Source organism: Ambystoma mexicanum, chromosome 6p (assembly GCF_040938575.1).
Source record: "Ambystoma mexicanum isolate Mex_15411 chromosome 6p, UKY_AmexF1_1, whole genome shotgun sequence".
Taxonomy (NCBI): Eukaryota; Metazoa; Chordata; class Amphibia; order Caudata; family Ambystomatidae; genus Ambystoma; species Ambystoma mexicanum.
Window position 1 is genome coordinate 860,257,226 of NC_090935.1, and position 20,012 is coordinate 860,277,237.

The 20,012-nt window shown below is 44.6% G+C and overlaps 1 protein-coding gene across 1 annotated transcript in view; it reads right to left on the minus strand.

Annotated features, from left to right (window-relative positions):
* The window catches only part of FBXL17 (F-box and leucine rich repeat protein 17), a 2,179,700-nt gene that overhangs the window by 2,041,232 nt on the left and 118,456 nt on the right, over nt 1–20,012 (minus strand). Inside the window, exon 3 of the mRNA XM_069625476.1 lies at nt 16,407–16,664. Within this exon, the coding sequence (XP_069481577.1) occupies nt 16,407–16,664 (258 nt within the window). The remainder of the gene's footprint in view (nt 1–16,406; nt 16,665–20,012) is intronic.

Below are 20,012 nucleotides of genomic sequence, written 5' to 3' on the forward strand. Positions count from 1 at the left end.
TCAATGTAAGGCAGACTAGTCCCATAAGAACACTTACCATCCTGGCTTCCATCATAGATGCTAAGTTAATAAAAATTTGTGCTGCAGTAAGAAATATACAGGCGCTACACCAAAACATAATTCTAGAAGGTTATACTACTTATCATGCTTGCTTTATCAAAGAGGACTAGTAATAGATGGGATGCCACAGTAAGCAATGGCTAGACTGGATGTACCAAAATGCCAGTCTAGCCAGGTAATGACAAACATGAACGTGGCGTTGTCCGAAAATACCAGTAAAACATGCAAAGTCAATAAAGGATGTGTCAAAAATGCTTCCGTGATCCCCAGTCTCCCATTGCCTTAGACACACAGACACGGACTCCTACCATTCACTCATCCATAAGCCTCTCACTATCACTTACACTGCATTCTCCACACAGAAAGCATGCACCCGCCTGAAACATTAAAACACACACTTCCACATTCATACTCATTCACCACCCAGTCACTCAATCATACGCCTTCTCTTACAGTTACGCTCACCTGGATTCCACAGGGGCGTCGAACGAAGCTGGACTGCTGCGGTCTCCACCAGGGTGACTCGTAGCGAAGTGATGATCGACTGCACTTGCCCACTCAGTTTCGTCTGCCTGGCCCGCAAGAATATTTTCCTAAAAGCAGTAAAGGGGATTAGCCACCCGTGGTAGAGGTGTTACACAAACACTATTTTCCCTGAAAACTTCCAGTATTCCCCTTCATAAAGTCTCACCTTATTGTTTGGAAGGATCAACTCTCCATCCTGCATGGAGTGCAGGGGCGCGTAGAAGTTAAGTTACTTCACTGATCCGAAGGTATTTGGCAGAGTTCCAGACAACAATGACTCAGAGGTAAGTAGTGTGTAAACCGAATGTATAGTTCTTTTAGAGTTCACATGTCTGTCAATTCACTCTTGCTCCTTTCATACCTTTTCCCTTGCAGCGTGATCCAAGGAGTGAGTTTGCCTCGATGGATGAGGGTAGCGTTTAGGTAAGAGTCAGTTTGTACCAAGCACTGTCTAGCAAGTAATATTGTTCCAAATGTAACTAACCAATAGTTCTCTATCTTCTTTGCAGGTGCCGCCTTGCCGAAAATGTCTAACATAGGATGGTGACCAGCGGTAAAATTCCGAGTAAGTATCTTGCGGTAAGTAAGAATGTCTTTGGCGGAACCCTGCTCACCTTTTGTTTGTTCTTGTCTTTTCAGATACTGATGTTTCGGGCGGCGATTCAACGGGTGTTGCGCTGGGTTGTGGAGATGCTCCGAAGACAGGCGAGTATGGCGCGGCGCTGCAGCTGGCAATGCGGTTTATTTTAATGTCTTTTTCCTTTATCCACAGGTGTGGCTGCTCCAGGAAAAGATGATGACCAAATGGAAATCTCCTTGTTCTAACCTTCTCTTCTTCTTCCCTTTTCTCTAGGATCGGCTCCGGACACAAGACGGGTGTGGCTGTAGACTGGATGCTGGACTGCAGACACGGTGAGCGTTACGCTGCTAAAATGCAGAATAACGCGAAGCGTGTGCTGCTCTTCGGGCGTGGTTTAAATAGCATCAAAAAAGTAGTTCCCAGGTAAGAAGTTCCAGTACCACACCCAAGCAACAAAATAGTTCCTAAAGGAAAGTAGTTCCTTCATGGCCTCATGATGGCCTGTACATGAGTTCTTTGCAGGATGACCTGCATAATTTAAAGTTGGCAATATGAGCCTGGCGCCTACCGCGCCAGTTCTGAACCCATATAGCCCCTAGGCAGGTTTTGGGGATTTCCTGTGTCTTCTTGGGTGCCTGTTCCCTGGACAGATGGACCTGTTCTGGATGTCTGGGAGCAGGCATCGTGACACTTACATCCACTCTCACTGCATTATTTACACACCAACCCACCCAGAACATTCAAACACACTATCCCATTTCATCTCATTCACCCACCACTCGCTGACCTATAGCATACATACATACATACATACATCTGGCACACACTTCTTTATTTTTGCTTTTTAAGTCTTATTACCTGTTTTTCCGGCTTCGGTCCATCACTACAGGTGACCCTCGGCTCCTCTGTGCCGCTCATAAATAGGAACCAGGAAGCTGGGAGAGCTTCCTGGTTCATGAATATGAGCCACAAGGAAGCCGGAGGAAAAGGGGTTGAAGCTGAATGTGGCACATCACGGTCAGCTCCAACACCTACTGAGCGCTTCCTTCTCACGCTGCAAGCCCAGCCGAGGCTTCACCCTGAAGCGTGAAGACTCCACCGGGGCACCCATAGACCTGGGAGAGCATGGGAGAACCAAGGGCTCACGGCTTTGACCCCTGGTGACCCCCAAATGACACCCCTGAATTAACCCAGTTTTTTCGAGATAAAAGCCAACCTGTTCCGAAAAACAGATCACTGGTGCATCATTTAGATTACCTTGATGGATGTTTCAGTAGCCATTCACAAAATGCATAGGTGGGTTCCCAACATGTGGTAGCATAATAAAAAGAGCATAGTTACAAGTATTTTGGATGCATAAAGAGAACTGTAAAACTAAAGAAATTATTTTATTCTTCTCAAAACACGTTCTTATTCATAAATACATATTAGAGAAAAGTATATACATGTATTCACTGTACCCGCATGCAGCAATTTTATACACTCATAACATTAGGTAAACAGGTGGATACCAACAGAGATGAAAAAAAACAATAGTCTCTAACAGGGTCTTAGAAAAAGAAACAGTACCTAAAGCTGGTACATTGTGGTGTATTCCGATTAAAATAAATACAATAAATCAGTACATGACAGTGCAAAACACAAATTGTCTTCTTTCTTGTAGGCACACTATATGATGTACAAGTGTGGTGGTTGTGTTACTTTTGAGGGGTTACCACTTCAGACCCCTTATCAACCGTTTGACAATGGCTCTTTGCCTAGCTGTCTTTCGATGTGATGTTTCGGCAACTGTCTGTAGCTTGGCTGTTGCCTTCTTCAGGATCTTTCATAATTCCTTTGAGGAGACCTGCATGTGAACATAATACATAATATATATTTCTCTAATGGGTGTAAGTTAATATATCAGCAAAGGGCATGAACATAAGAGGTAGGTAACATTACTAACCTCAGAGTGCTACTTCATCTGAGGCAGGGACATGGACGGCTACTTTATTTAGAGTCTGGATCGGTCAGATGGTCATGCTCAACTAGTCCATGCATGAATGTTAAGGAAATTAGATATGAACACATATGGGGTAATGGCTGTGTAAGCAAACAGGGTTGGGCCCAAGGCAGACAAATTCCGATTGACCACTAGGATTTCTTATCTGTTTGTCTCATTCTTGTACGTCAAGATCAGGAGATGGAATTGGGGCTCAAATCACTTCAAAGAGACTACCTCATGGAATGCAGAGGTAGTTGGCAAGTGTCTTATGGGGGACACAGAAAATATATATTTCTGCATATGCATGCCGCTTGGTAGCAAAAGGAATTTAAATTGTATATACAGATAGCATTGGAATGTGGCCAGAAGGCCTGATGGGTAACCTCAGCGTGTTTAGACATGTGGCTCTTACCTGGGAAGATGAAGCCAGCAGGTGGGACACCCATTCGAGTGGGGTGGCCTGAATGGAGGAAGAGAAAAAAAAAGGGAAACTGCAGGCTAAATTCTCTGTCGGCTGTACTCAGCATGCCTTTTATACCTTTACATATCAGGTGGACAAGAAATAGAAAATGGAGAGGAGAGAGGAAAAAAAGCTAAAAAAAGGGGTCAGGGCCAGGTGCGGCGAGAATTCTGGACGCATGTGTGTAAAATATATCTTTGTTGCACTGGGTATGCTGAGCGAGTAACTAGGTTTCAGTTTGTGGCACCGCTTACTTACATAGCCGTGGGGACGGTCCAAATTGGTGGTCCAGTAGGCTGAAGGTGCGGCATAGAGAGGAGGACCGCCCATGGTGGCAGTCTGAAATAAACTATATGTCTGAAATAAACTATATGTCGTGCAGTAGCCATGGGAACCGAGCGGAGGCCTTGTGGTTCCCTGTCTCAGATTGGCTGGCCGTGCGCAAGACGTGATGGAGCCAGATGGAAAAAAAATATATATATACATATATATATATATATATATATATATTTGGGTGGAGCCAGCCTAGGCTGCTAGGTAACCAAGTCACACTAAGCCAAAGGCTCAGTGTGGATGCAAAAGGTGTTGCTGTATACATAGGAGGATGCCTCCTGTGCGATATGGGAAAAGAAGGATTTTTAAAAAATGAAATGAAACGGAGGACGAATAAAAAAAAGAAAATCTGTCCATTCCGTGTGCTTTTAAGTGGCGCTAGCTGCCGTCAGGTGAAAGGGAATCAGCACGGCATGTGAGCTCCAGTTGTAAACATGGAGGCGGCAAGGGGATCTGGTGAGGCACCTTGATCGGTGAGTGAATTTTGCCAGGACTTGAAGTTTTGTGCACAGCGGGGTCTGTGGTCACTCTGACATAGGAAGCTGAACTGACAATATTAAGGGGATCCTCACGGCTCCGTGCCGAGACTGGATTGGGTCAGCAGGACGATAGTACTGAAAGTGGGGAAGTTGGGGGGGGCTGGGCGAGGATGGCTGGTACCCCCCCCAAAATTGGGTGTAAATAATCTATGAAACATGTACGGTCCAGATGTAAGCATCGAGGCAGTAGGGGGGATCTGGTGGGGCACCTTGATCGGAAAATGAATCCTGCCAAAGCAGAAGTGATGAGCACAAGGGGGTCTGTTGCCCAGTAGACACTGGAAGCTCGACTGTCAAGATTTCGGGATCAGAACTAGTCCATGCTGATGATAGACTGGATCAGCAGGAACCATGCATTAAAATGGGGGCAGCTGGGGCTATTAGAAAAATACCTCTGCATTCTGCAAGGGCCGTCCTTAATGAATAGGTGGCTGCATAGAAAACATGTGATGAGTTACCCTTACAACTTAGTTACCGATAAGCACTGTCTGGATGTGGTAGATAGTGTCCTATTTGGATGTAAGAATTGACGGCGCTGGGGTCTTGGCTCATTTCGATATTAGGTTTAGGGGCTGAACCAATATGTGGCTCGCAAGGGCACCTGTTGTGCATGCCATGTTCACACAGCATTGTAGAATTCACTCAGGCCTTCTCTGTGTGTGTTTAATTTGTGGATCCACCAACCCTTTTTGCGGTCAAGGGATGCATTTATATTGGGTGCATTAACTACTACCTCTAGCACTGACCACCATATTTCATTATGCGAGTGTTGGTGATGCACACGGTGGGTGACCATGGGGGCTGTGGCTGCCCTACACCTGAACCTGGACCGGCATTTAACAATTCTTTTGTGAATTGGCCCACATATCTTAGCCCGCGTGGGCACTGAACGCAATACACAACATTAGCTGTATTACAGTTGGAAAGATGTTTAAAATGCCATGTCCTGCCATTGATCTAAAACATGGCATTTTCTTTGTGAATTGGCATAGCCTTCATGTGCCACCAGATTTGAGGTGGTAATGAGAGCTTCCTCAAAAAGCTCTGTACTTGAGTAAATCTGAATGAAAATGGAATCATTAGACCGGATTCCTCACAAGAGTACATACACGGGAGAAGTAGGGAGGCAATGGGAATGAACACCACAGGTAAATATTAGACCAATCATACATTACACACAGCCCGGAGTAAACACATACAGTAGAGGACGGTCATGCATTATGTACAATAATCTGCATGGGGTAGGAGATGGGAATCAAACTTACTGTGATTCGAGGTATGTGGGTGTACAACACTGTCCAGCAATGGCCCTCTGGAATGGATCAGATTATAAACAGCCACAAACAATTCCTGAACCAACTAGTTGTTAGGAAAGATTTCATAATTGTATGCAATTTTCCCTCCATGTGAACACCCCCAAACGTTTTGCTGCTGTTTAGACACCATAGACTGACTTTGCCAGAGAAGCACAGCCGTCAGCTGCGCTCCTCTGGGCTTTCACATGCACTTAAGACAGTCAGTACTGGGAGACTGTTTTCCTTAGTCCTTTCCTCATGTTGCAACTTTTCTGCAACATGCAACAAGTGCACAATGTACCTTCCAGTACAGTGTACTTGGGTCTGTAGTCATTTTCCAAAGGCCCTAGATACTACCGATGGACTTTGTGAGATGTGCAAATGTGTCATGGACAGGGCTGGTGGCAGCTATCTTTTCGCATTATTTTTAACCCTTTCCTGCCATGTTAACTGCGTTTTGCACAAAGAGGTCGCCTGGCTCCAGAATGGCCATGCCACAAGGTTCTTTGTCCGGTCCTTTGGCCATCTTGCCCCTTCACCTTCCCCAGGTTGAGTCGACCCGGGTCCGTCCTTATTTGGTCATGCATTTTTCCACAAAACGCAATGCTTTTGAGGGCTTCTGCATGCCTTGGGTGTTTGCCTCCAGGATGTGGGCTGGAATGTCTGAGTTCAATACACATCCTGGCTGCCAGAAAGTCTGGAGTGCCATGAATGACTGGGACCACCGTGGTCCGTGATTGGTCCACATATGGAGTGTGTGTTTGTGAGCAGATCTCCCATTGGGTCCTCTTCCTTTTGGCGCAAAGGGAACTTTTGACAAGAGGAGGCCAAAAAGCACCCATACCATGTCGATCTCTGGAGTTCTCACTGAACGAAGGATAGGATCCAAGTATCCTGAAACGAAGAAGCCGAGTCGGGGAACCGCTGGAAGGTTTGGCACCCCGAGCTCTCTGTCTTCCCGTGGGACCCCTCTACATCTGGTCGTCCTACAAGGTCTGCGAAGACGCTTCGACCCATTAAAATAGTGGGACCAACTATTCCCGGCACCTTCATCAAAACCTGCAAGTAAGCTTTCTCAGAAGAGTCCCTGGGCCAACCAATGGGCTGGCCAGCTTACCCAGTTTTGCTCTCTCACCGCCACCGCTTCGAGGAGGCTCTCGAAACTTGGTATACTGCTAGCTCTGTGTATGGCACCATCACACTGTACACTTGGCATTCCCAGGTCTGAAGTGAGACGAGTGTGCCAGGACTGGAGCATACGCGGTTACTGTGTTGCCCTGCCGCGGTAACTACCTTTGCAGGTGCGCTGCATTTGTGACCCTCCTGGCCCTGAAGCCTGCTGCAGTGAAACTGGGTCGATTCATCCACTGGCAGCGGAGAAATCGCCACTGTCCCGTTTGGGAATCATCACTGTATCTTCGCAACTGAAAGCTGCAGAGACGTCCTTTTTGTCGTGTTCAAACCTGTAAGCGAAGTGGACTGAACTGGCGAAGTTTGGGTCCAAGTGTGCCTGGGACCGGTGAGTACTTCCTGCACTAACCGGTGGCCCCTATGGCCTGGGTCCCTTTTTACGCACAAGGGGCCCATCGGGGTCTCTCTCCTTTCCACTGCTAGTCCGAACTAGCAACCCCATCCCGCACTCTGGAGCTGCCTCTGCCTTCAAGTGGAGGTCCTCCCTGAATAGTGGGAACTTATTCTTCATCGCCTCATTCACCTGCCTGAGCTGCTAGACACCCCTGAATAGACCCCGTTTTACCCATTGGAACAACCACGTGCTCTTGCGTTGCATGTGCTATTGAGCACAAGGCTACTCTCTTCTTAGGGTTTGGACTGCCTCTTAGTTAGGTGTGTTGTCGATGTCGAAGGGGCCAAAGATTATCTGCACTGCCTGTTTTCTCCCCATCGAGGTCGTGGACATAATTCGTGCATTTAACCCTTTGGACCCCAGTGGTCTTATATAAACATTGTTTTGAAAGTGTTGAGTTGGTTTACTTAGTATTGCTGCAATTCTTTTGCTATGGCCTGTGTTACAAAGGCCTTGTAATAAATGTGTCTATATTTTTGATAGAACACCTGTCTGGGAGTAAATTGTAAGTGTCCTTGATGTGTATACTCAGAGGTCTTTCAGTTACCCTCACCCCTCCTGAGACTTAGTCTTGACCGTCTGCCATAGTTACCTTGATTGGTCTGGCTTGTCCAGAGGTTACCCTGTTCCAAGAAACTAGTCTGGCCTTCTGAACCTCTGCCCTCCAGGTCAGAGTTTAGAAATCCATCTTAACACTAGTTACTACTGCAAGTCAGTTACAAATACACTTCTGGATGTGTTCTGCGGTCACAGAAAACACTTCAAACTACCACAAGCCATTAACCATTTAGGACCAGGCTGGATTGGGAAGAGTATGAGCAGCTAAGAAGTACTAGACAAATACATAATCTTCTACTGGATGAAAAATATCACCTTAAAGAAACATTTCCAGCAGAAGTGTCAAGCCTTACATCAGGATTTAAGCTTTGGGTTGTAACCTAGGCAGTAACCACAGTTACAGCCCAACTGACAATTGTACACACATTCCAGGCACAGCACACCACTCTGCCAGGCACCACAGGCAGCATATGCAAGCAAAAACAAACCAGGAGCCCCCTGCAATGCTTAAGGGGTCAGGGAGTTTAAATAGCTTCCATATACCCATTGCATTAGGCGGGAATTAAACTGTATAGGCAAAATGAGTTAAAGGGTCGTTTTATCGGTCAGGCTTGAGGAAAGATTTTGAGTACTACTGCTCTCCTTCCTGGCCTACTAGCGAGTTTATAGAAAAAAAACAGCTATGACATTTTTAATTTTACTTTACAATACAATCTGAAATGTCCAACATATGTGAGGTCTTAAAATTATGGAGGCAAGAAAAAGAAATCATTTGTTCCACGAACTTGGAAAAGCCCTTATTAGTAAGGCATGGGAAATCTTTTTGTAGCAGATAGTGTTTTTATCTTTAAGTTGTGTGAAGCTCTCATGAAGCAAGACACAGACAACAGATTCAAAGTTCACAATAAAATGGTTCATTAAATCAAATGTCAGGAGGGCCTAACTTGCCCTATGCTAAAGTGGGATTTCCCCTACCTGAACGAAACTAAGGGCAATCGGTGTCCAAAACCTATCCTTGCCCTCACAACTAAAGCTAAACCATGTGGAAGGATGTCAATAACAATACATGAAATAGTGATTAGCACAAGGTTCTGAGCTTCTTCCTGCTCCTAGATTCCTTTTTCAGCTCCCTTTACCCAAGTTCAAGAAAGTTCCACAAAAGTCTTGAGATTACCTTTCCAAGGTCCAACGGTTCCAAAAATCTGTGGGGGTCCCTTCCCCAAGGTCCAGGCAACACCGTTCCCAAGAAAAGGGTCTTGAGGGCTCTGTCCTCAAGACAGTATTTACAGTTCAACAAGTTTCAGGGATCCCTTCCCCAAGACTCCAACGTAGCAACTTACACTTGGTTTCAGTCTTTCAAGGTTCAACATCATTGCAGGTCAACTTGACCCTCCTTCTGAATTGCAATAACAGTTCACTTAAACTGGTCCTTCGTACTTTTTGTTCACAATGTCCTTGGCTTTCACAATCAAGAGTTCCCTGGTCTAGGTGCAGTTGTCAGACCACACGGTCCACCCATCATAGGTCACGCAACCAGGAACCCTAGTTTCTTCAGCCCACACAGGCTCTTCTGTATTTGCCCACATGTATAGCTTCACATTCACTTAGCTTCTCCTTGTCAGCCTCTTGACTTTATGTGCAGGTTCACACTTTCTTGGCTGTTCCTAGTTTGCCTCCTGGCTTTGCCACAAAGTGTAACACATCCTCTGCCCGTCTTGAGCTTTGCCGCACTGTAATCATTCATAAAGTTCACTTCGTGGTAGTTTCATTCATTTCCCACCTTTCTGTCATGCTCTTTCACACTTGCACTTTTATTTGGTAGGTTGCTTTAAATGGGCATTTTGCCCTTTAACTTTCATCACTTTGCAGCCTTCCCCTCAAAAGGTTTCATTCAATTTGGTATTCAATATATTGTGATCAGTCTTTCGGGCTTTGTAAAGAGCGTTTTCTCTACTTTCCATTGCCAAATAACACTTTAATTGACAACGGATACAAAGACTCAGTTTCCTAGTTCTGGAAAATCTCACACACAACTTCTTTCAGTTACCGTGTAAAAATAACTGCTTGCGCAATGGTCTGCTACTTAGTTTCAGCTCGCGTGTTGGTTAAGACCATGGGAATTGCTTTAACCATACTGCAGCATTACATTTTAGCGCTTACGTGAAAAACGGTCTGGGATTTCGGGGTTCAGAGAAACTCACCAGGCTCTTTGAAGGGTCTGGGTTGGTTGGCAAACATTGAGGCATACTGCTGCTGCTGGATTCCCACCAAGGCTTCAGATGGCCCCTTAGACCCTCCGAACTTCGTGTCAGAACCAACAAGCAACTTTCGACACAGATTCACACTTCACTGCTTTCCTCTGCGTGACCTCTGCCACATGAAGTAGAAGCTTCTTGGCCACTCACGGGGGTAGGATTCAAGCATCCAAGAAGCCTCATTCCTGGCGTGTTCTGCTCCTGACAGTTCCCTAGGTCTGCCACAGCTCTCGCTGCTACCACGCTGCCTCTGCTTCAAATTGCTCAAACTTGCCGCTGCACCACATGACAGGGTCTCTTGCTCTTCTTTCCAGCCTGTTCTCGGTCCCAGCCTTCCCTCGGCTCTCGCACAGAACTCCCTTACTGGTGTGCAGGCCCCCTCTTGTGCTCTCTAGGAGTATTAAAAGTGCACAGGTGTGGACTAGTAAGTCCAGTTGCCCGACTTCTCCAATGATACCCCTTGCACAGTCATCTTCGTCTCAGCCCCAGACTGGTGAAAATAACTGTTGGTGTTCACTACTCTGAGTCGACCCTTCATCGTCCCAGCACTGTAGTAGGTCAAATTAGGGGATAGTTCTTACAGTAGCCCATACAAGTCGGGGGAGGATTAGGTTGGTTTTCAGAAGGGAAAGTGGGGGGAATACCATTTTCCCGCCTGTGGGTACCCACTCCCAATCCCCAAGGACCCTCCACCCAGGTGATCCTCCCTCGCTTCTCCACCCCCAAGGTCAGGATCCAAAAGCGATGGCCCTTCCCTGCCTACCTTAAAAGATGATCCAGGAGGAGTAGAAGTGCGGATACACTCAGGTTTCTCACAGTTGGTCAAAAAGACTCAATTTCGGAATGTGGTAATTCTGAGTGATTTCCAAGTACGACTGCACTAGTTACTGCTACACTGAGACAGCTCTCCTGTGACCACCAAGATGGTGGAAAGAAGAGGGTTAGGTTACGTGGCTCACGAAAGACACAAATTTGGCTAAGAGGCAAAGCTGTAGGGTCCTTCACTAGAAATAATACAGATATCAATGTATTAAACGCACACCTACTCTTGGAATATTAGCACTGTAGGATGTCTTGACCCACTTTTGCTCTGCCATGCGGCAGCCCTGTGTTCTGATGGTGCCAGAAATCCTAAAATGGCTGCAAAACCCTTGTGCACACTGAAAATCGCGCTTTGCAATACAAACAGATGGCGGCCCAATCTGCCATGCATGTTGTCAGTGGTGGAACAGATATCTCACTCCTGAAACATGTCACTGGGCTTCACAACAAGTAAAAATGGAGCACAGAGGGAAAAGCAGTGCTTTGCTGAAAGAAATCCAAAATCTTGCTATTTTAAATCAATTTTTGCTTGGTTGCTGAATCTGCAGAATGCCGGTACCAAACACCCTCAAACATCCAATATTCTTGCTGGGTGCTACAATTCATTTAGTTCAAGAAATCTTTGTGATATTACAATGTCCTGGAAAGCTGAATTTGTCATAAAAACATCCACAGCAAAAGTTGCCTGCCTGTGGAATCTGTGGAATCTGTCAAAATCTTGGCGCAGTACCCTCAGCTCTCAGAAGCCTGCCTGATTAACCTTAAAAATGTAAAAACTGAAAGCAAATGTTTGCAATGTAAATGGCCTGGTATTGAGAGTAACCTATGTTATAATTGTTAATACCATGGTTTAGAATCGGAAATAAGTGTTCCAGCAGCTAGTTTAAAATCACAAGTTGTTTTCAAACCAAGAGAAATAACATTTAATTTAAGCATGACCAAAGCCACCCAAAGCAGTAGAACAGCTTCCCCCAGAGAGGCTAGGCCTCTCCCTTCTGCTTCCCTCCCCAGGAAATCACACCTAAGTGATGATTATGCAGGGGGAAGGAGACAATGAACTTCCTCCAGCTCAAAGGAGTGCCAAGTGTGAAGGGTCGTAAATGGCCTGGGCCCAGGAGGAACTGGGAGGAGACTGCTTCTGGACTGCAGAGAGACAGAAGGAGGTGGAGACAAACAACCATTTGTTGCTTAATAACAAAAGCCACATTTTAACAAGACTGATAATTTACTGTGTAAAATTGTTAAAATCACAAAAACAGCATTTTTAATGTTAATACTGGTTGCACATTTTAAAAAGGCGTCAGAACTTACATGTTCTAGGAAGAAACAGCGGAAAAAGTGATATTACACAAAATATATTTTTGATAAAATCATGACACTTCATACACTTATGCCCATGTTCAATGCGCACATTTGTACACATTTTCTGATAAACTGGACATTGTGTTCCCGATAAAAAGGGCGAAATTCAGTCAGTACAAAGCAGACAAGATCTCACAGCCACAGGGTTTTGAGGAGTAGCTGCTACACAAAATATGTAATCTATATATATGATTGTTATAGAGGTTGCACATTTGTAAATATGTATTGTATTAAAAGTAGATTTTGTGTTCAAGAGGATAGGGGTGGACTCTAGGCCTCGTAAACCCACATCATGGTGACACCCTGTTCTTCTCCTCCTATCAAGGGAGAGAGGAGACCCTGACCAATCCCTGGAAAGGGGGCGCACTTAGGATAAGCCAGCACACACACCCCTTTATCATAAACATAAACAGAGACAGCTCAGGACTGGAAAAATACACACAGACTCACCCACTAACCGATTGCTGGCGGAGCACCCTGCTAGAGAACCATCCATCTTCCTTGCTCCAGACTCCAGAAACTTGGAAAGCAGAAAGGCCCATTCCATTAACTGAACCATTTTCAGCTAGGCCTTAGATTCCAGAACTAGAATCCCACCACCAAAGAGGAACATTAAACAAACAGCCGGGCTGTTCTGTACTGCTGCCTTCTGAAAAGAATCATCATCAGTCCTGTGACGAGCTGTGACCAGACCCAGTCCAATCCAGTGTGCCAAGCTGTCTATCCCAGAACCAGGTTCCCTTCCCTGACCAGAAATCTTGACGGACCAGAATCCTGACGGTTCCGTTTGAAACATATCTAGTGAGCATCTATAGAATAGGACTGTGTCACTAGCATATGTACTGTGCATAGTTAATCCCTATCTTAAACCCATCCTATCTTGTATTAAGAACCGGTAGTGTTAGGAGTATTTTGAATTGTCAGAACTGTTCTTGCGCTAAGTTTCTCTTATTTATTTTCTAAAATCATTAGTGTTGTGAATAAATAAATTGAATCCCAGAAAGAAAGTGAGTATCCATCACGTGAAGGGTCCCTGGCTAGGACTGTGGAGATTATGGCATTCTCTTTTTCTATAGTCATAATCTAGTATAAGAAATCCTATTTGTCTTTTAAAAGTGCATTCCTGTTTTCCATTCTTGCGCCTATCTGAATAAAATGACCTCCACTAAAACGTCCAGAACTTCTTCAGTTTTTATGCTGGAAAAAAAATCCATACAATTCTCCCGTAATCGCGATTACAGTTTTACACGTGTCAGAAATTCCCCTAAAACAAAATTCGCGGCAAACAGCTTTTGATTGCTTCCAACCTTAATTTTAAGATTTCACATTGTTCCTTAATATCAAATCATTGCTCGTGGTTGTGTGTAACCCTCTAAAGCGGCTCCCATAAGAATTTAAACAATTTCAGCAATTTAGTCCATATTTCGTGTTTTACCCAATCCATTCTCAAGATAACTTTGAAACCATTTTGACAGCTTGCCAATCAATTCTGTTTTTCTCTTGCTTTGCTGTGGGGGGGTGGGGACTGGGATTGTTATATTGTTTGAATTCTGCCATTCCTGAATACCTGCTCTCTCCTCCTATCTCTTTACATTGCCTATTGGGGGGTTGAGGGCGTACAGGGGGGAATAGTAACCACACTGCTATTTGATTTGAACACACACAAAAGTATTATTTCTGTGCTGCTTTGTTTTTGCTCATTATTGCTCATTGTGATTAAAGAGATTGCTTAGTGTTACATCACCCCATTGGTGATCATTGTGTACCCATAAAACAGTGCGATTTAAACCAGCCTGATACCTGGTTCAGTGTGACCGGGGGGGGGGGGGGTTCCAAGAGAGGGGTGGGATATGAGTGGTACATCGTTCAGAATAAAAGAACGTTTAGACACAAATAAATAAGGATTTCAGTTGTGCATTACACGCTAGGTGTTGACTTAAGTGAAGTGCCGGATTGAAATCACTTACAGCACACATCTAGACAAAACAACCCTGACAAGAGGTAATGACAAACACAACAGTGTCCTAAGAATTAGGACTCCCGTCCCCTACACACCTATATATGCTGTAATAACAGCCAACAATTCAAGTATTATTGTAAATATTGATTGTAGAGAAAGTGTTTCAGGCAAAAATGCACAACACAGACTTGAGATGCTTCTAAATGGCTTCTTCATATTGTAATTGAAAGGCGCTCAACGTGTTTCAGGGTGTCAACCCCTTCTTCAGGAGCAAAAATGTCTTTAGTACGGAGGCCATCTGCACAATATCAACTAAGGCACTGCTAATTATTGATGTTCAATAATAATACATGTATGCAAGATAGGATGTTACACATTTCCTTATATAATATTTTACATATTTATGTAGATGGAATTAACACGCTGAACAACCTTTTTTTCATATCTCGTAATTCAGCCCTCTTCCCTCATCTCTGGGGTGTTCATGTTCTATTCCTATTTCATATTTGCACTCTTCTTTCTTCCCATCCTTACACACTTTCGATACATATCTTTATTGAGTACCATCCTTACTTCTGGGGACAACAACTATTTAATCAGGTGAAGTACTCGTGACACTAAATGTTAGAGGCTTTACAATATTTGGGATAACTGTTTTGGCCCGATCATTCTATAGATGGGTGTTTTTGAAATATTCTTGCCCTGCCTACAGATTAGGCTTAATTTACACTGCAGTATCATGTGTGCGTATACATTGTTGACAGACCCATTGTGGGGTGAGAACTCCGATTCTTGGCTCTGGCTGTAGTTGGATATACCGATTCTATTCAATTTGGCATTCTTCTCTTCTTGTTACAAATGGCTGCCTGTTTTTCAACACAGTATTCAGTGTTCTTGACTTACCAAACGTCCAGTCCATCTTTCACTTTATTATCTTTGAGTTCTAGGCTGCTTCTACCGGCATCGGAAGGCGTTCTTACGTTTTCCCCGTTTGGTTGTGTTTTACTCACAAAGAGGATTATTTTCACCATCAGGCGATAGGTGAGACGAGAGAATACTGTCTGGTTTCTCTCCTGGTTTCGGTTAGCACTTTGTGTTTTTTATGTGCCAGCATTGGGTGTTTGACATCGGCCGCACTGTATGTTTTATTTTCCAGATCTGTAGCATTTCTGTGTATTACACTGAGTGAATTTCAAGTGGTATACATTGGACTTGCCTACCTAGGGCTGTGATCTTTTTTGCAAGTATTCAATGAGTTTTTTGCCATCATACTATGGTGTAAATGACGTTTTTCACAGGATATTACTGCATAACGCATATTAGTATTCTTCATAACACTTACCCCCATTATATAAAGGTTTCCTTTTGTTTAATGGAATGAACGCTGAATTGGACATCTTCCTTCGCACAATTCATTTGAATACGTAGGCTTTGCTTAACTATAGCACACACAGGGAAGACTTTGTTTCTTCGATTTTACATGCAGTATTTTTTGGGGGGTATGCCTTCTTCTTACTTGCACAAACTCGGTGTTCTAGTTACATAACATTAATTTGGGGATATCTCTGAATATACAATCGAGATGGAGACTAGGTCTGGTCATTTGAAATGGTGTATGCTATGAAGTTACTAGTTATTGTATGTAAATTTACCATGTAGTAAGGCATCATAAACTATTTAATACAATGGCATGACCTTTACTAGACACCAGAGTCTCAGCTGCGTTTGGTTTGGATTAGGGATTCAAGGACTGCAGCAAAAATAACATTCATCGTTTTTCAAATGGGCTCCTTTGGGCGCACAGCTCAATTACAGTCAATATTTCTTTGATCATAAACCCATATTAATACAAAGGAGCCAGGGAGAAACCCTTTCAAGCATTTGGGAAATAACATTAAACAGTGAGTGTAAGAATCAAGCTTCGCCCACTCAGTTGAACAAGCCAGAAAAAAGCCAGTTATATTGTAAATGAATACCATGTTCGCACACTGGTTTTTATCCAACATTCTACAATTTGTCATTCACTGAACCGTAGTGATACCACATGTCTCTTCGAATCATAAGGATCAGATTGTATTCTGTGGTTACCTGTTTGAGTCCTTCATCAGTGAGTTGGTCCTGGTTTCCCAAGTGCACTTTATGAAGCAAAGGGCAGTTCGAAGCAATAAAAATCACAGAGGAGTCAGAAAGCTGTTTACACCTGTAGGCAGTGTACTTTAAAAGCCCAGGACAATTTGATGCCAGCAGCCGTAATCCTGTATCCGACAAACTGCGGCAATCAGAAATATTGATTTCGGATATGCTGCAATTCTTTGATGCAATCTTCTCCAATACCTCATCAGTAACCTGAAACACAAAAAAAGAAATAAACATTACTGTACCGAAACATTAATGTACCGCTAAGTTCACAATCATTTATATGCTGTAAGGAACTCATGGTGGCAACAGTAAAGACAAACGCAAGTGATCACAGTTCAAGGGTGTTTATTGAACTTTATAATGGGTGTCATAAACACTTCATCTAACCTATATCTAAGATGGGAGCAAGCTACGACCATCAAATTACATCTTATAAAAATAAAATGGGCCTATACTATATATAAAAAATAAAAATATAAATTGCCAATCCTTACCGCTAAGTTACTAAAAGAGTGTAGGATAATGTTCACCAGAAAAGAAAGAAGTGTTCACAAAATGATAAGCCAGGATGGTGTGGCTGGGTCTCCCTTCCCCACTTCTTTATCACAGGACAAGGCGACGAGACTTCTGAGCACAGCACATGCCTGGGCCTCTCCGCACGAAGTTCACAATGCCAGTTTAAGGATACCAGAACCTTCAGGGGTCAAGTCTCTTTTCCACAAAGTCTCTTGCCTTAGAAGGCCTGATGGGTCAAAACAACAAAAAAAGTTCCTTCTGTACTCTTGCACCTTGGACGATTGCTCTTCGCCCCTTGATCTCCCTCTGCCAGGCTCAGATCCTCCTTGCAACTTGGACCTCCCTCCGTCGGGTTCACTATGGCCTTTCAAATGCAGCTTGCAATATTCAAAAGTCTTAATGTCTTTTTAAACAACTTGCAGACAACCCTCGACCAGGTTCACTCTTGTTGCACCTTGTTCACAGGTGTATTACTCTTCACCCAACAATTTACTTTGCTTTATCACATTTTAGGTGTGTTTGATCGTCTGAGAACGAATTGCAGCAAACTGTTTGAAAAAAAACCAGCCTGCATGTGATCAGTTCTCAGAGGTTCAAACACACTCACACCAATCCCCCCACCCCCAACACCCCTTCCCTACTTACCTGTTCGCTCACCGCCTGGTTGACTGCAGCCATGCAGTATCAGATCCGTCCCTCAAATGCGGGTCAGATCCGAGAAGCGGGGTCACCCCCACAACCCCCGCTCCACATGTTTGGTATGCATTAGCCAATTTGTACTTTTTTTATTTTGGTCAAATGTACCATTTGGCCAAATAAAAACAAACACATTTACTAATACCTATATCACGATACAGGAGTTTGTCTTCATTTTTCCCTTGGCAATGGGCCAGAGACTTTCGAGTGTACAAGGGATTTGACATGACCTTTTTAGGACCACACGCCGCCTTTTCCTAGGGCCCTCTGGTACTCGCAGTTTTACTACACAAGGGCCAGCAAGAGTCCTTCGACTGTGCACTCCTACGGCGCCTGACCACTCTCCAGCTAGCCCTTCTGTGGGCTTTCTCAAACGTTCAAACACATAAGTTCTTTGTTCTCAAGTTCTTGTGCTCATCTAATGTTGCCACTTGCAACCTTAGGCTCAAACACATTTCAGTTTCCCCAGACTCACTGACGGTCTTGAGTCCGCTTGGCTTGCTGCTGGAGTCAAGGACGGTACCATGGTAGCCAGCGTGCCTCCCAGCCTGTGTTATCAATGTGGGAGGCCCCTGTGCACTGTTGACATCTGTTGCTCCACACGTCAGCTATGTTTCCCAGTCTTGTAATTCCCTTTTCTGAGGCTTTGTGGGTCCGAGTTGAAAAGGGCATGGGCAATCGCCCTTCTGTGTCCTCCTGTCTTTCCGCTTTTCTCCTCCGTTTGAACTGCTGGTTCGGTGTAGAAGTTTCCTAGTGCTTTCGGCCTTGCTCATGCTCCCCGAGTGCTTGGGTCGTAGGTAGGGATCCTCTGCCAGTCTCAGCCATGCAGCCTCCCTCCTGGTTTCCCAAGAGCAACTGATTTCGCTCTCCTTTCAGGCCCCTTTTAAGCACCTGTGTGATGCTAACAGGCTGCAGCTGTGGGGGTAGGGTTGGGCTTGCCTGACTCTGCCTGGCCTCATTAGTGTAACAAAATGGAGGTCGTCCATAGGAATCAATGGTCCAGGGATTCCCATGGGTAATCCTCATTGCTCCCGGTTTGTTCTTCCTCATCTCAGTCATATCAACAGGGTAGGAAGAGTGAGGATTGTGGGAGTTGTAGTGGTTAGTATAATGGGGTAGAAAATTAGCTTGAAAGGGTTCCAAATAAAATGAACCTTTCCGATAATATTTATTAGGGTTTGGACTTGGAGTGTGGCATTGTGAACAGTGAGTGGGGGACTTTGCATGTGTGGGAACGGTTCTGCATCGAGGAGGACATGGTCGGGATGAGGTTGAAGTATAATGACAAACTCCTATGAAAGCTGAGGGAATATCGGGTGAGGGCATTGGAAGTGGGGAGGGGGACTACCATCTCTCACCTAATGGTGCTCTCCCCAATGTCCACAGAGGTCCTCCACCCAGGTGATACTCCCTCGCTTATCCTCCCCCAGGTTGGAAACCAACAGCAATGGTCTGCCCCTGGCCACCTGGGTGTTGGATCCCAGGCGTTTCATAGGGCGAACACCCCTAGGTTTCTCACAATGCCCACCACTGTAATACTAATCAGTTAATCGGCTTATTAATGGCTAGCATGATCTCTTGAAAGCTTATCTTCGGATTCCACAATCCTTACCAAATGGCATTCAGTGTCAACTTCGGTAGCTTAATGACCCTTTGAATCTAGTTTAGTGGTTCTTTTCACACCCTCACTGTACCACATATGGTCTGACAAATGTGCTCCAAATGTGTGAAACACAACGACTTTTTGTTAATCTCTAGATTCCATTTGATGTTATTTCTAGTTGGAGCACAGCCTTTCCTATGGGTCTGTTTAAGGTTTAATGAAAACAGACAAATCGAGGGAATTTGTCCCTCCTCCTCAAGGGGGAGCACCTTCCTGTGAAGCTAAGGAGGTGAGCCCACTACACAATGCCCTCCCTAGGTGTAGAGACAAGTGGGACCTCACCGGGACAGGCTCCCCTTAGGAGACAAGGAGAAACTCCCTAAAGCTGTACGCATTATAGCCTACTTGGGATACTCCTAAATATCAGACACCTTTTCACATCAAGACTGGGACGAAGAAACTCTGCAGGGACGCTATCCTCTTACTAGAAAAGGATATGCCAATTTAAATCAGAATAACCAATCTACTGGGACGAGTACATTGATAAACGTAACCTGGATGAGCCAGAGAGAGAGGAGAAAGAGGAATGCAGATGTCAGCCCGGGAAGGTGCTGAGCTGGGCAACAGCTGCAGGAAGCAGGAACGAAAAAGCCGGTGAGTTTTAAACTCGTTCAACAGTAGAGAGTGGAATGCTAGAGCTACGGCAAACCCAGAGCTGAGAATCCAGCAGGGGCAAAGCC